This window comes from Schistosoma mansoni, chromosome 3 (genome assembly GCF_000237925.1).
Source record: "Schistosoma mansoni strain Puerto Rico chromosome 3, complete genome".
NCBI lineage: Eukaryota > Metazoa > Platyhelminthes > Trematoda > Strigeidida > Schistosomatidae > Schistosoma > Schistosoma mansoni.
This window is the reverse complement of record NC_031497.1, coordinates 19,953,855-19,970,389: the sequence shown is the minus strand read 5'-3', so window position 1 is coordinate 19,970,389 and position 16,535 is coordinate 19,953,855. Positions and strand designations below refer to the sequence as shown.

Genomic DNA, 16,535 nt, shown 5'->3' with positions numbered 1-16,535 from the left:
GATAACGCGTTGGCGTTTGAAGCGAAAAGTAATGGGTTCGAGTCCCAGAGTGAACATCAACTCTGAGATGCAGGTACATCCAGCTGACGAGTTTTAATTGGGACGAAACGCGCGTCCTGGATTCCAGTGCTAGCCACTATCCATCTTTGCTTACCATGCTTGTGAGTTAAGGCTATATTGAGGCAATACGCACAGTATGCACATATGCCAAAATGAGACTTACCAGTTGCAGTCCTAACACATCGATAGGAAGATTCAAACAAACAATACTAAATGAATTTAAAAAAACTATTATGGTTGAAAAACATTTACTCTAATATCACTTCATTTCGACGACTAATCTTGAGTAGATCAAGCATAAACAAATAACTAAACTGGCGTTTCTGGGTTATATTATTGTCAAAGTCTTAGGTGCATATTAATTGCATAGTCCTAGCCGATTAAGCCAACTACACATTTATCTAAAGTAGTGAACGGTAATGTGGCTTTCTGTCATTTGAAAATTTCCTCACAATAGGGTGTAAGCAAAAATTCATATATAACTATTGGATAATTAAGTGAGGACCAGTTCTACCTTTCTGATATCTTGATAGATGCACCAGTTCAATAATTGGTTTATCAAAAGGATCTTTGAAATAGTTTATACACCTCAATTTGAATAAAATTTATCCACCCAGTTGTCGTGAACAAGTTGTAACCAACAAACTTATTTTACAAAACAAAACTACTATTTACTATCGTTAATAAAGAATATGTTTATAAAAGTGATTAATGAATAGAAGAAAGCTAAGAACAAGGTGGTAAGGAGCATAGAGTCGGTAGAATACTTGTTTTTATGCAATCGATGAAAACAGGTGATTATATTACATTAACTGGAATGTCACCTTCAGCGAAACTCATTGCCGTTTATATAACGACATCCTCACTAACTTGATGATAAGTCAACAGACGTCCTTCCCATGTAATCTCTGACTATGCGCATCAGTTGACATGTTTCTGGGAAAGCAGTTATGTAGTGAACGAAAACACATTCGGGGGACAACCAAATGTATTGGAATACAAAATTACAGAATCTCTTGGTAAAATCTGAAAACCATCCAATAAATGCTTCATTTACAAAATGTCAATCAATTGTCTTAGACTTGACTGTTCTTCGTTTCCACACCAATCATTCTCTTTTCTCGTTCTCTTGTTTTAGATCTTCTTAACCTTCTACATCCAGATATTTCACTTTCGATTGATGATGCATACCACTTAGATCTGTCGACATCAGTACCACACACCACAGTTACATTAAAATCATAGGAATAAATATCGTCCTTCGATTCCATGAATATATTTTCTGTATAATACAGTCCATCAGGTAGAGATATCTTAAAACCCTACTGGATGACTGTCAAACACCTAATCTCAAGAACTTACTTTACTGAACTGTATTTTGCTTAATAACAAAATAGGCTTTTTTCAGCTCTTTTCAAATTAGTCCATGTTATAACCACCAAATATGTATAACCCAATGATTTATTCAAAAAATTACACAGTTGCGATTCTTTCCTGGTATTTCAAGTATTAGGACTCTTCAAATTATGCTTCACACAATTTTCGGACTTGTCAGTATTCCAGTGTTAATGTTCTTACTGGAAACCAAACTAAGTGTCTAACAATTCAAACGTTAACCCTGCGTCCACCAGATCGCTGAGTCAAGATACATACAATTTGCTTAACAGTTATGTTAATTATTATTTGCAAGGTTTTATAGGTAAAACCAAACCGATGAGTAACTACAAGTAACATTGAGCATCTACTCAAGAAGTTCGTATGGCAACAGAAATCGATCAAAATAAATTTTTTACTCTTAACAGTTGGTACACTCCTGTTATATACCATATCGCTCATATTACTTGACAGTTTATCTGAATTCAGTCCTCATTTTATAAAGTCATTAAAATTTTTTATTATCATTCCTTTGTCTAAATCATCGACTAACGTGAATTCATTATCTTTTATTGTGTTTAAAATTACTACAAGCTAGCATCCATTTATATACCACAGTCCAATTTTCATTCGTTGGAAACACTTGAACATTCCAACCTGATCAAAAGAATTTGATCAATGCCAAGGTTTAAGCAAACATAACATAGTGTTCCCCTGATACGAGATTTCAATTACTCTTCAAATAACTTGGGTTTATGACTAGGTAACTAGTTGACACTGGTTAAAGTTTACAAATGATTAATCAATGAGTATTGATCAACGTCTTATATGTCAAATTCTGTTCAAAATTCCATCTAGAGTATCAGTTCAGTCAAGAATCAAAATAGTCTTTGACGATGAATAATAACTAGCTTAAAGCCTAAGCTGACGGTTATCAAACGACTATATTCGCCAATCCACTAGCATCCAAAGAAAAAAATTACGGTGTTTTACATTTCTCATATGGATGACAAGTAAACGAAATAAATAGGCATTCGTTTTCTGTTCATAAAGTTTGTGTTGACTTTTTTTTATATCGATTGATTAAATTCCTTAATTTTAGAGATCCCTATTAGTAAGAGTTTGAATTATCCTATTCTTCATATTCAGAACAGAATTTTAATGAGTCATTTTTCTCATGTGTCCGTCTTCGGCAGATTGCCTAGATGGACAAAAATTTATCACATAATTGACAGAATAGATGGAATGTGGCTGACAGTGAGATCCAGAATTCGTGTATTGCCTCACTTTAGTCTCGTAACTCAGACGTCTCTGCATCCCAACGTTTACAGTGTTCACACTAAGACTGAAACTCAGGACTTTTCATCTCATTAACCACTGATTAGCTAGTGAATATCCCTATATATATATATGGTAGTGTTCGAATGTATTCGTTCTTGTAAACTACCAATTATCGCATGCTAAAATGTTGAGAAATGTCTAACTCAATCTTTTAAAAGATTTGTCTTAATGCATTCCAAATCGCAACGAGTTTTCTGCCCATGCAATTGATTTCATGTCAATTCAAGCCTCTGCTTAATAAATCAACTTTAAATCTGATGTAAGCAATGTTTGTGCAAAAAGTCTCATTTTGTTTTTATCAAGTAATTACATTTCAAGTTACCAAAATTTTAATGTTAATTCTGTTTCAAAAAGAATGCATAGAGACAATGATTTTGTGGACTGATACGTCAAAATTTAAATTAGTTACGACTATTAGAAATAAATAAACGATGCACATAAAACATGACTGTATTATTCTATGTTAAATAGAATAAGGGATCTCACCAACATTCTGACAACTGTAAATTAAATGTCCAAATCACTCAGATTCATAACAAATATGAAAAACACTTTGCAACAAACAGTAGTGATTAATCATAGACTCTTCACGTGACCGGCGTTCCCAATTTTCCACTTTTCGTTTCCTAATTCATAAATAACTCACAGTCACACTACTTTGTTTAAATCAAATTTCCGCAAATGACAAATTAATTTCCGGATACACAATCGCATATTTAATCAGTTGTTCATTTGCCTTGTTTCTTGAAATCTGCAAATCAGTGGTGTGTAGGGCAAATCAGTTTGGAAAACCATTTTACTGGTTTATTAATAGTAGGGCTTCAATTTCTCATTCTTGTTTTATTGATGAGTTAGACTTGTTCACCATTGGATTGCAATTTATTAGTCTAGAGGTTGGACGTTGGTGCACGAGGTCGTATGTCCTGGATTCGACTCGCAACTGAGGGGAGGGGGGTGCACAATACTGAGGAGTCCATCACGAAGACGAAACGTCCATCCAGTGCTTCCAGGTTTACAATAGTTATCTAACTTAGATCAGTTAGTGATTTCAATGAAATAAGATGTAATTCTACCGCACAAGTAAATCATGGACAGCTGCTTTTTGTCCGATTAGTCATCTCTTCACCAGGGATGCACGGATCGGACCCACTATGAAAAATTACCCATATTTTTCAGTTCAGCGTCTTAATTAGTTTAGTGATGGTATGATCTCAAATTATCTAATTTTATTGTTTCGTTAGTAAAGTTTAGTCACCTCATCATTTATACACCACCATATAGACTTGTAGATGTTAGAACAAGTTGTTATCAATCACTTCAATATATCAAGGTCAATGATTTGCTCAATAATTCACATAGTTTTGATGTTTATCTGCTTCAAAAAATCTAAGTGGACATAATCCAGTTTCTAACTATTTTTGTATAATCGCTTAAATAATATAAATAATTGTAATTATTTGACTAGAATAATGAAATTTAATCTAATAAATATATCTAACCGTAAGTTGGGTACAAATTAAAAAAATTCTAATTTATTGAAATTGTGGAATATAATTCTAAATGAGGTTATTAATTATAATCAGAAGGGGTTTTGTGGAGATTCAATATTTTCATAGTTGAAAGCGTGAGTCAGTTGTAGCTAGACCACCAAAGAAAACCTGGAAGAACTGGACTGCCGTTTCGTCCTATTGTGGGACTCCTCGGCAGTGCTCACCCACGACCTCGCCTCACGAGATTCGAACCCGCGACCTATCAGTCTCGCACAAGAGTACTTAAGCGATTGACCATTGAGCCGGCATCCGATGGTGATTATGTCTAACTCCAACCAATCCACGAAGTTGAGCAACCGTTCACCAATTGACTGGTATGTCCTGGGTTCGAATCTCGCGAGGCGAGGTCGTGGATGCGCACTGCTGAGGAGTCCCACAATAGGATGAAACGGCCGTCCAGTGCTTCTAGGTTTTGCCTGGTGGCCTAGCTTCAATTGACTCACGCTTTCAACTAATAATTATAGTTATTATAAATCCAAACTAACATTTTGAAGGATATACACGTATTCAGTTTTCTTAGTATGCCTGTTATTAATTTCAATTCAGTATTCAACAACCTCTTTATTTAAAACAATACTACAAGGAACAGATAGTAATTGAATTCATTTAAGCAATTCTTTGGAAAGTGAACGTAAATACTTGAAACGAAGACATTGTTAAATATTAAATCATGTAAAAACAATGATATTCATTTTCTCATAAAAAGTGTACGTTTACCCTAGATACGATTGTACTGGAATGTATTTAAAACAAGTACAGAAATAATCTAGAGAACTCTATGATCTACATGTGTATATTATTCGTTCATAAATTTTAACATTATTCATAATGATCCCCTAAAAAAAGTACAAGTATCCGTATGGGGATGTAGGAAGTTATTTGAATGTTAATGAGATCACAAAATGACCTAAATCAGGTAACCACTGGAAACCAGTATGCAGTGGAAGCTGAAGACTATGAGTTTAATCCGTGATGGGGTCGTGGTTGTGCATTACTGAGAAGTTCTATTATTAGAAAGAAGCAAAATATAACTCAGTAATTCAGTAACACCTTTTATCATTTAAGGATTGTGAAGATTAATAAGTTTTAGTTGAAATCATGAACCGATCAATGTCACACCACCATTGAAGATCTGAAAGCACTGGAGGTCGTCTCGTCCTAGTATGGGACTCCTCAGTAGTGGGCATCCCCAATCCCTTACGCGAGATTCAATTCCAGAACCTTCGCCCTCGCACGCTAATGCTTAGCATCTAAACATATTGATTTTAAAAATCACATCCATACATTAAGTTATTGACCAACTGTTAGTTCAATATATTTAAATTAACATATTGGACAAATATTTAAGATGATCGACAGTTCTTTATTATTTGTGAATATTGTTTTATTTAGTGGATATTACACAAATACATCTTAATCAAAAGTTTTCCTTCTTCTGTTACACCAAGTCATTCAAGCGTCGTTCCGTTGAGTGAGTAGCAGAGAGTATTTATTTTGCAATCATAACCATTAAACTTACCAGTTAGCAATAATCAGTGATTTAAACAGGACTCAAAACTCATACTGGGACAAAACAACAATTGAATGCTTCCTGGTTGTTAATGATTGTCCAACTTAGATTAGTTTACGATATTAACAAGGAATTATACGCAAGTTGATAATAATGAATTACATTTTAGACTGACATCGATAAAAATAAACGACAACCGAAGTGTGAGGTGAGGTACAGATAAAAAGTTGTTTGACCTATAGCCATAGAATTTTTAAGTACTTTCAACTTTATACAAACAATAAAATAGAAAACTGTTGTTCCGTATGATGAAAATTTCAATGCTGATTTGCTATGATGACGTCCAATATTTGAAAATAATAATAATAACGGTAATCAAGTGACCCTTTAGAATAGTATATTTATGCTTCACTTATTCGGGTGATGATTGGTTAATACCATTTGAGAACTTATTGATCCGGTTTCTTCATAAAATTTGAAAATACGACTAAGACGATTATATTGAAATTCTACGCTAGTTTTTAAAAGCAAAACCCATTGTATCTTTGTATCGGAGTCAATCAATCAGTAATATCCATGTGTGAGTTAAACTTTGGCGTTAGTTGTGCCATGTGATGATCGCCATGTAGGTAATCTACCTGTAAAGTGAAGTCACCGAAAAATTTGAGTGATAGATTTTTACGTATTTTGTTGGTCAGCTTAAGTAAGACACTAATTGTTGTTATAATATCTTGATCGGCTTGATCAATATTATAATTTGAGGACTATTTGTTTATTATAAAGTAAACAGCGATTAGGAGGTTCTTCCAACATGAAATGGAATCTATCCAAACTGGATAGATCAGACAAATAACACGATACACGAATGAGAGAGGAAAAAGGGACATTCATAAAGGCTTTAATACTCACTAAACATCAAGTTCCTTGATTGTATGAAAGCACTTGATAGTGTGGATAGGAGGACTTTGTGGAAACTTCTTTGGCACTATGGTGTATCTGAGAAGATCGTCAACATCATCTGGAATTCGTAGGACGGTTTACAGTGCAAAGTGGTGCATAGAAGACAGCTGAAAGGTGTATTCCAAGTAAGGGCCGGAGTCAGACAAGGCTGCCTACTCTCCACCTTTCTCTTTCTTCTGGTGGTTTAATGGATTATGAAGACCTCAACATCTGACGAGGAGCACGGAATAAAATGGATGCAACTAGACGATTCGAACTTCGCAGATGGCCTGGCCCTTCTATCCCATACCCACGAACAAATGCAGATGACGTCAACCAGTGTAGCAACAGTCTCTGCATCAGTAGGCCTCAACATACACAAAGGAAAAAGCAACATCCTCAAATAAAACACGGAGAACACCAAATCGATCATATTTGATAGAGAAACTCTGAAAGAGGTGGAAAGTTTCACGGATCTGGGTGGCATCACCGATGATCGTGGAGGATCTGACGCAGACGTAAAGGCGAGGATTTGCGAGACAAGAACAGTATTCCTACGGTTGAAGGACATATGCAACTCAAAACAAATGTCAACTAATATCCAAGACAAAATCTTCAGTACGAACGTCAAGACAGTTCTACTACACGAAGCTGAAACTTGGAAAACAAGCATAACGATCATCAAAATTGTACAAGTATCTATAAACTGTATCACGAGGCAATCTCTAACTTGGAATCCTGAAGGGAAGTGGAAAAGAGAAATACCAAAGAACATACTGCGTCGGGAATCGGAAGCAGATATCAAAGAGTGAATAGGAACAGAAAACAACTGGAAAGAATTATCCAAAGCGGAGTTGGATGGAGAATTCTGATGGGTGGTCTATGATCCTCCATGAGAGGTATCAGGAGTAAGTAAGTATGCACAGTTCAACTTAACTCAAGGAATATGTACTCAAAAAAAACACTAACAGCAAAGTTTATTTGAAATTGATAAATAGACAGCAATATATGAGTCGCTTATAATTCACTGAACTATTTGATATTGTCAAATGTTAATTGAATAAAATAAATTATCCTATATGATATAGATTGTTTATAGTTTAGATAAAAATAATCTAATGAATGATATAATGTTTTTGGTGAGTCGACTGGTATGATTCAGTGATCTCGGTCAAGTGAAATGTTTCGCTAACATAGTCATAGTCAATGAAAACTTTACTCAGAAGAAAACGATTATAAATTCATCATAAAAAGCTGATACTTTGATGTGCTATTATTGAGGCTCATAGTAATTCTTTGGCTTAATGGTTAAGGCATTTGACTTTCAGCCACTATGTTGGAAGTTCGAATCCCTTTGTTTCAACTTCAATTTAGTCAGATGGGTAGTATCACTATTCCTCACACATAAAGTTTGACTGTAAGCTGAGTACATGAATCTACGCTTGAGTTGTCGCATAATCAGTAGATCCATTTATACATTTATATCAATACCATTTTGTCTTAACTATTATAGAAATGATTCTATTAACTGCATTTTAAATACAAGAAATACACGACAATGTTAAAGAAGTACTTCACTAATGAAAACAAATACTTAGTGTACAGTCAGTCATTGTTAGTTTATCTATACGGAAATAATCTATCTATCACTTCTTTATTGACCATTCGTTTTGTCAATTTTGAACATGGTTAGATTGTAATTACTTTTAATGAGCAACTTCAGTAATATCTTTCCCTTACATACAAATATTACTCGTTTTACAAAAGTTACCATTTTGAAAAACAAAACAGTTTGTCTTTAAAAGTTCTCATTTAATATAACTTAATTTTTATCGACATAAAACGGTCTAATTGTAAATAAAACGCTCAAAATAAATCACTCATTTATGAAATATTGAGATTAGAAAAAGATATAAATTTATTAATAAATGATAAATAAAATACGGTTTCTAAAGAAGATCACCTTGGAAAACAGCTTTATGCTAATTTGTGTAATTGTCGGTATGGGGTTGTGGAGATTATTAAATTTCACTAAAATTACGAGCCGATCTAAGTCAGACATCCATTAAAATTCTGGAAGCACTGCATAGGTGTTTTGTTTTAATATAGGACTCTTCAACAGTCCGTATCCAAGACCCCACATGGATCATCAAACCCAGTACCTTCAATCTCGCGCTCGAACGCTAAACACCTCTAGACCACTGAGTCGGGGTCTAATGGTGTACAAGTATAACCATAATCAATCCGTGATATTTCGCAACCATTGTTCATTGTTATCAGTGAGAAACTGCCTCACATCCGATATGATTTAACCCGAGTGATCAAAGCTTCTCATTAGAAGCTAGATTTGTACACCACTAAATGCCAACTTAGTGGTCTAGCAGTTAGACATTTATACGCGAGACCGGAGGTACTGGATTCGATTGTCACGTTGTTCACCACAATATTTAAGTGAATTTTTCCTTATTATCTTATTGGTAAAAATTGAAATTTCATTCAAGCCCACTTGAGGTTCGTACATTACTATTGTGTACCAAACGTTAATAAGTTAGTTGAATTGGTGCTTTTGGTTCGATGTCGTCTTCTGTACGAACAGTTCGAGCTATTTTTCGGACAGGGTTTTAAACCGCAGTTATCGTTAGCAATATACGTTTGAATCCTCTGGAAATTTCTTAATTATTCATATTGAAGTTGCAGGAATTCATTCTGTCCTAAACGCCATCTATCATGATGAAAAATCTTGGCTAAAGTAGAAATAACTCGACAGAGAGCTAGGATGGACCAAGCCAAGATACAGATTGGATACATGAAACTGCTAACTTTTGGACTGATTCCTCTTGATACTCACTGATCTCATGTGACAACTGTGATTAGTGTTTATAACTGTTCAATAAAATGGGTCAGAATCGATCTCACCAGCACAAGTGCACCTATTTTTTATATTCCCACCCGATTGTGAGTTTCGTTCATTGATAATACCGTTATTTTGACACCTATTCTATTGATCTTCGAGATTTTGTGTGACCGTGTTATTGATATATGACAACTTGGGGTGATGAACGCTTGTACAAAGCTTTAAGCTCATGATATCTCATCGATTGCCGAAATGCCAAAATTTAGTCATCAAAATATAATGATCATAACGATCATATTTCATAAACTGTTTCACGAAAACGTTTTCTGTTGATTCGCTGGTTTTCCACCAAACACACTCACTGCTCAGGTAAACGTCTTACATTATATCATAAAAATACATAGATTATACAGTATATGCCTTGAAATAATGGTTATTATCAAACCAATACAGTGAAAATCATTGAATAAGGTTACCTCATCAATATTAGTTTCCTCTATAGTATGATTTAAACTAGGTTTGTTAATCATACCCTGATGATTAGAACCATTCAATTTCTCTGAACTATTTAAGGAAACTTGTTTATTGAAAGAATTCGTTGGATTAGTTTGTGTTGTTGTCGGTGAAGGCTGGTCAATATTTGTTGACTGTTGGCCAATGTATATGTATTTATGCCCAACTGACAAGCTTAATATAACTTGCTCATTGTTATCCATAGGATATATCCCTTCAAGACGACTGACAGCAATACGTGTATCATCTGGTAAAATAAATTCACTAGCATAGTTTCGTGTTATACGTCGGCTCAGAAATGCAAGAGAAGAGGTAATATCTGAGGTAGTTTCTTTATAATTAAATTGTTCAAGTTTTTCAGGATCACATTGTGTTATTGATAAAGTGTCGAGTGTATTATCATCGGGAGATGCCTTTCCAGCGTTAATGCCATCATCTTCATCGTCATCAGCAGTATCGCTATTATCCTCATTGTCATCCTCACTAATTTTTGTATCATGCAATGTATCAGAATAAATGTTTTGTAAATATGATTTGAATTGATTTCTGTATTGATTCATGAGGTTATTCATTTCATGTTTTAAGGATGCACATATTATCATGTTTGAGAGTCATATTGTGCTAAAAATTACATTGAGAATCTAACCGAACTATAATAGTAATTCATATCAACTTGTATTTACACTGAGACAGAACCTTCAGACTAGCCTATCTTGCCATGACGACTAGAAAGATTTAAATTAGTTAATCTTGATTATTCTATGTTTTAATAGGCCAATAATATCACTAAATGTAGTTGGTTGATTTATTCAACCAATAGAGTTTCAAACTAGGAGCTTTCCTACATTTATTACCTAACTATCATGCATTAAAATAACTGAAAGTATTTCGCTTTGATATTTCTGTTAATGTAAATTCAATTCAAAAGTACTCGTTAGTGAATTAATTTTCACTTGTTAGAGATCGATTTCATTGTGTATTTTGTAGAATGAACAATTGGTCACTTCACTCTAAAAACAATCAGGATAGAATTTTGTCATTAAAATATTTCAACTCTAGGTAATCCGTCATACATTATATTTTGAAACTGTTTGAAATTAAATTTATTCAGAAGTTAATGAAGAATAACCGTAAGTCTCTAACCACTGAGCAGTAAACAGCTTTTGTACTAGTATGGGATTCCCCAGCTGAAAGCACCCAGCATCCCACCTGATATTACCCCGGGGACCTTATGTTTTCACAACCGAACGGTCAGTAAAAAATTTTAAAACTGATCTCCGTAAAATTCATTCAAATAAAAAAGTCACATTAATCATTTAACAGAAACTGACTGTGGTATCTCTCTAAAGATATATATCAAACATACATCTTTAACAATTTTCAAACAAAATTATTTGCGATCGAAACCGTTAAAGGTGTCATATGCTGTGAATTCGGAGAAAATTATCAGTTTGGAAGCCAATCTAGCAACTGTCACTATTTGTTATTCAGTATACGTTTAGTTGATAATAAATTCTGCCCAACTTAGAATGAAATGTATTCAATAAAGCTAATTTTGATTCTTACAAATAAAACCACACCAAGAAACCACAATATTCCGAACGTTTTCGTTGAACGATCCTCATTTACGTCTCAGGAACTCATGAAATTATGTTAAATCGTGCGATGACTCAAGAACACGCAACACACAGGACATCGAATTAATCGGAGTTTTTCCAGCCTTCAAATAATAATAATAATAGCAACAACAAATGTGAAGGTAGAAAAATAACTAATACTTGTAGGCGATTTGCCATGGCAAATCTTGTATGTGTGCAAAACAGATAAGATGCTTACTTTCAATTAGGCTTGATAACCGTATTTCGGTTATATGACGTCAGCCAGTTTTTATTACCCCATTGATATCATTGTTGTATTTATTATTATTCTCAATAGTTTATATTTGTTAACACCCTAAGTACTTCTTGGTGGTCTCCTTAAACTCATTGGTTATCGACTTTCAAATAAGGATTTATTGTTTAGGAACTTCTCATTTTACGTTAGTTTTTAATTAAGTTATTCTGAATTACAGTCTTGTATATTAACAACTTATAATAAATAAAATCACTGAGAAACTCAAGAAAGCTAACACCTTCTCTGCCCTTTGAAAATATAAAATCTGATCACTATAAAATTCGTGCATTGAAATATATTCTGGTATAAAAAGAGATGTTATATGAGGCAGACTGATGGCAAAACATTTGAGCATATATCTAAAAATGGCTGCTAATCATTGTATATTCCGAAGTTAAATCTTCATAAAACGGGATTATTGTCTTAGTATTGTACATTTTGTGTTAACAATTCATCACTATAATTAAACATATAGTACTTAGTAAACCAAGTGTTATTATTTTCAAGATTATTGCTTGTCCACTTCTTAAACCATTTCTATCCATCTTAAAGTTTAGAATACCCTATCTCTCTAGCAGTGAAACTTCAAATATACTTTTCATTCTATAGAAAACTGAACGTTTGTATATATGTGCATTTTGGTGATTATTGAAGCTGGTCACCATGGTCCTCAATAATAACGAAGGTAGGGTTCAAACATTTATAATGAAAAAAAACATAACATTGATTTTAAATTACTCTATAAACATTTTTTATGTCTAGATTTAATCGATTAACTTGTGGATTGTGTTATTTAAACCTCCGATTTTCTTTCTATGACACTGAACATAATTTAATCTTATTAAAGTTGGATAGGGAGTAGCAGTGGAATTCAGAATGAGCATTTCGTTCGATTTGAGACTTGTCAGCTATATGTCATCACTATCAATATTCACGCTGAGTCATAAACATATTAACATTCACAGCAAAAATCAATGAGTTCGTTATCCACTAGGTAACTGAATTTGCATAGTTGCTAGTTTGTACACTGAGTTTGAATTGAATGGACAGGAAAATACAATCTTTCAGAATTATCATTTATCAATAAATATTCATTTTCAAGTTGATTCATTGTAGTGATAGACCACCTACTATTAGTATAAAGTTATGAAATGGAGATTAAAGAAAATGTATTCATTCTATTCTGCAACTAATGCATTTTTGATGTTTCTTCCACAGAATCAAATTTATCAATAGAACAGAACATTTGAGACAATAGTTTTATGCATAATGAATTATTAATAGTTGATAATAATCATTGTCAGAAAAAGAATTCAGTTCATTGAGACAAAACTATAGTTCAACATAAGCTTTAATTTATATTACCTACATCATAGAGATAATTAATCTCTGCTACTACAATGAAACTAACCATTTCTACGATTGAAGAAGTAAAAATTACTGTAATTTTACACAACTTAACACATAAATTATTTAGTTGGGTGGTTTGTGAAAAGTTTTGGCAATTTCAAAGTACAGAGGGTCTGTGAAGGTTGAGTTTTCTAACTTGGATCATGAATTGACCATTGGTAGACAACCATTGAAAAAAACAGAAGCACTGGACATCTGTTTTGTTCTAGCATACGTCCCCTCGGCAGTGTACATCATCGATCCCATGTGAAATCGAGCAAGCGAAGTAAGGTAGTTACTGAGCGATGGAAATGCAAGGCAGCTGTTAGAAACGTGGACCGCTGGGCGCCAACATAGTAGTGATTACCTTGAGATACGAATGTTTTGAATTAGTAACAGTATATATTTTTGTCTAACTCACCAATCAATCTAAACACTAATATTTAGCTTAAAAAACTATATATGGCCTTGAATCTTATCCATGTGACTTAATTTCATCGAAAATTCTGCATTACATAAACCAATTATTTTACATAAAAGACACCATTCCTTCTCAAGCATTCACTTCTCATCGTATCAATAAGTGTTATACATTATTAGTCAGTTGTTATGACTATTATTACTATTATTATTAATAAACTTTCGATTACAGTTTACTTTAGTTTTGAACTTTTCAAAAACATTTTCTTAGGAATTAGTTATCTAAAGATTATTCTGAAAATATAGTTTTAAATTACATGGAACAACTGTTTAGTGATGATTGATTTTCAATGACTCTCACGTTGAAATCAGTTTGTGATGATGAAACGTGATTTAAAACTAAATAATCACTATAATCTCATTATTTTTTTATAAAACATACTGTAGTGAACAAGAAAACGAGTGGGGACAATCGAATGTATTTGAGCACAAAATTACAGAATATCTCAGTAAAATCTGACAACGATGCAGTAAATAGTTATGAGATGGTGTAGAAGATTTGTAGCTCAGGTGGATGATTTTGATATAGTTTTGTTCTCTGAGCTGATGATGTCGTTCAGAAGGACGGTGAAAGCTCCACAGCCAAACCATCCAGCTCAGAGAACAAAACTCCATCAAGTAAATAGTTAATTTTCAAATTATCAATCAATTGTCTAAATCGTGACCATTCCTTCTGCACATATCAGTCCATCGTCTGTGATTTCATTGTTCATGCATTTTCATACGAATGGTGTTCCGTTCTTGTTCTTTCCTTATCGATATTCTGCTGAAATACATTCTATGTCTGACCATCGTCATATACTACTTATGTGGATATAAGTAACCTACACCACAATACTTCATTTGACTAAAGGTTTGAGTTACTTATTTTTCAGCTGTGTGAATATTACAGTTAATATTACTTTATGATCGACCTGAATACTTATGTATTCTATTTGCATCCACACATCATATATTAGAAAAGGCTTGGAAGGTGTTGGTGTTCTAAATACTGGAAAACCTAGACAGAAACAATACTGCAGCTGTAAGCTTATTCGTCTTATTTTCTATCGCTTGACAAAGCGAAAGACGAATATGTTAAAATTCATTCATCCTATTTACGATAAACGGAAAAATTACTATCTCAGATGATCTGATAGAAAACCCTTTTTGATTGAAGGTGAGTAAAAGATACCCACCATTAAAAACACTTATAAGAAGTGTTTTTGGTTAAATAAACATTGGATGTAGACTAAAAGGAAATTTGTTTCATTAATCCACTCCTGAATCTGAAACTTCCTAACTGTGACAAACCGTATGGTTAATATTTCTCACTTCAGTCAATTCTAAAGCTTGCTCAACCATTCTTAAATGTCACTGTCTTATTTCCGACATGGTTGAACTCCACTGACCAAGGTATTTCACCAGAACTCATGGAATTACCTATCTAAATTAGTTATTGGTGAACTCGTTATTATTATTATTATTATTATTATTATTCGTAAGAGAGGTTCGTGGGGATTGTATAATTTTGCGATTTGCTTCGCGTATCTATAGAAATTAAAAATGCCACATATTAGATACTGACTCATTCATCCGAAGGTTAAACCCTAGCAGTGAGACTTGAAGGTCTTACGTCTTAGCCCCGGTAAGTTTATGGATCCCCATTAGTGAGGAGTCTCATGCTTGAACAAAATAGCTCTCCAGTGCTACATAGTTTGTGATTATTGTCTATCTATTATCTTTTCGTGATGTAAAACATAAAATTCAATAATCTTCACGAAACTCTCATACTAATAATTACTTTGAATTAAATTTCCGTAATATTTTCTCATTGGCTGATAAATAATTAAAGAAACAGTTGTTTTAATTATATTCATTAACAGAATCATTTCAACAACAGAAGATGAACTAAAAATTCGTTTTGAGTCACAGATTTTCTCTGAGGCTATTGATAGAGAAGTAGGTTGAACATTTTTATTGCTGTTATTGTTGTCTAGTTATATTTTAAAACGATCCATGCATATTTAATTATCTGGTTATAGTTAACTTCACCACAGTACTTATATAATATGGAATTGAAGTATTAATCCACATTAACCATTGAAATGTAATATCAGATGTACAAAGCATACATGTAACTATTTGTGTACGTTACACTTTACTTTCTATTATGATGCATTCAAAGACAGTAAATTATAGAATATTTCTCCAGCCTTTATACATTACATTGAAAAATACTTGTTTTGTCTAATATTTTTTAAAAATAGATTGAACGTATGATTACGTAATCAAAATCAGTGATTATGTTTTGTTTTGTTTCGTGAGTTACTACGTGGGCACGTAAAGTTATCAAGTAATTGATAATTCCTCATCAAATTCTTAGCATTATGTTCATTTGAATTTGTTTACCATCAAACTTCTTAGGCATAACTGACAATTTGTACCGTTCAAGCTGCATAGATATAAAAAATACACTTGTGAAAATTGTTTTGAATTTATTACCACCCTTTCTTGTAGTATCGACTTTGCGAAACATTATGTTCTTTTGAGCTTATGGAGTATTATGAAAACTGCGATCATCTGGAAAAGATTAGTGTCTTATTCGATAGATACTTTGCTAAATTAATATTGGTTTACCTCTGGAAGGTTA

The 16,535-nt window shown here is 33.2% G+C and overlaps 1 protein-coding gene across 1 annotated transcript in view; it reads right to left on the bottom strand.

Annotated features, from left to right (window-relative positions):
- Smp_138510 (hypothetical protein) overlaps positions 1-13,448 on the bottom strand; it is a gene marked incomplete at its 5' end in the record, with an annotated part of 23,901 nt that extends 10,453 nt beyond the window's left edge. The window contains 2 exons of the mRNA XM_018799571.1: positions 10,105-10,554; positions 13,446-13,448. Of these exons, the coding sequence (XP_018651347.1) occupies positions 10,105-10,554; positions 13,446-13,448 (453 nt within the window). The remainder of the gene's footprint in view (positions 1-10,104; positions 10,555-13,445) is intronic.
- Between the last annotated feature and the right edge of the window lie 3,087 nt (positions 13,449-16,535).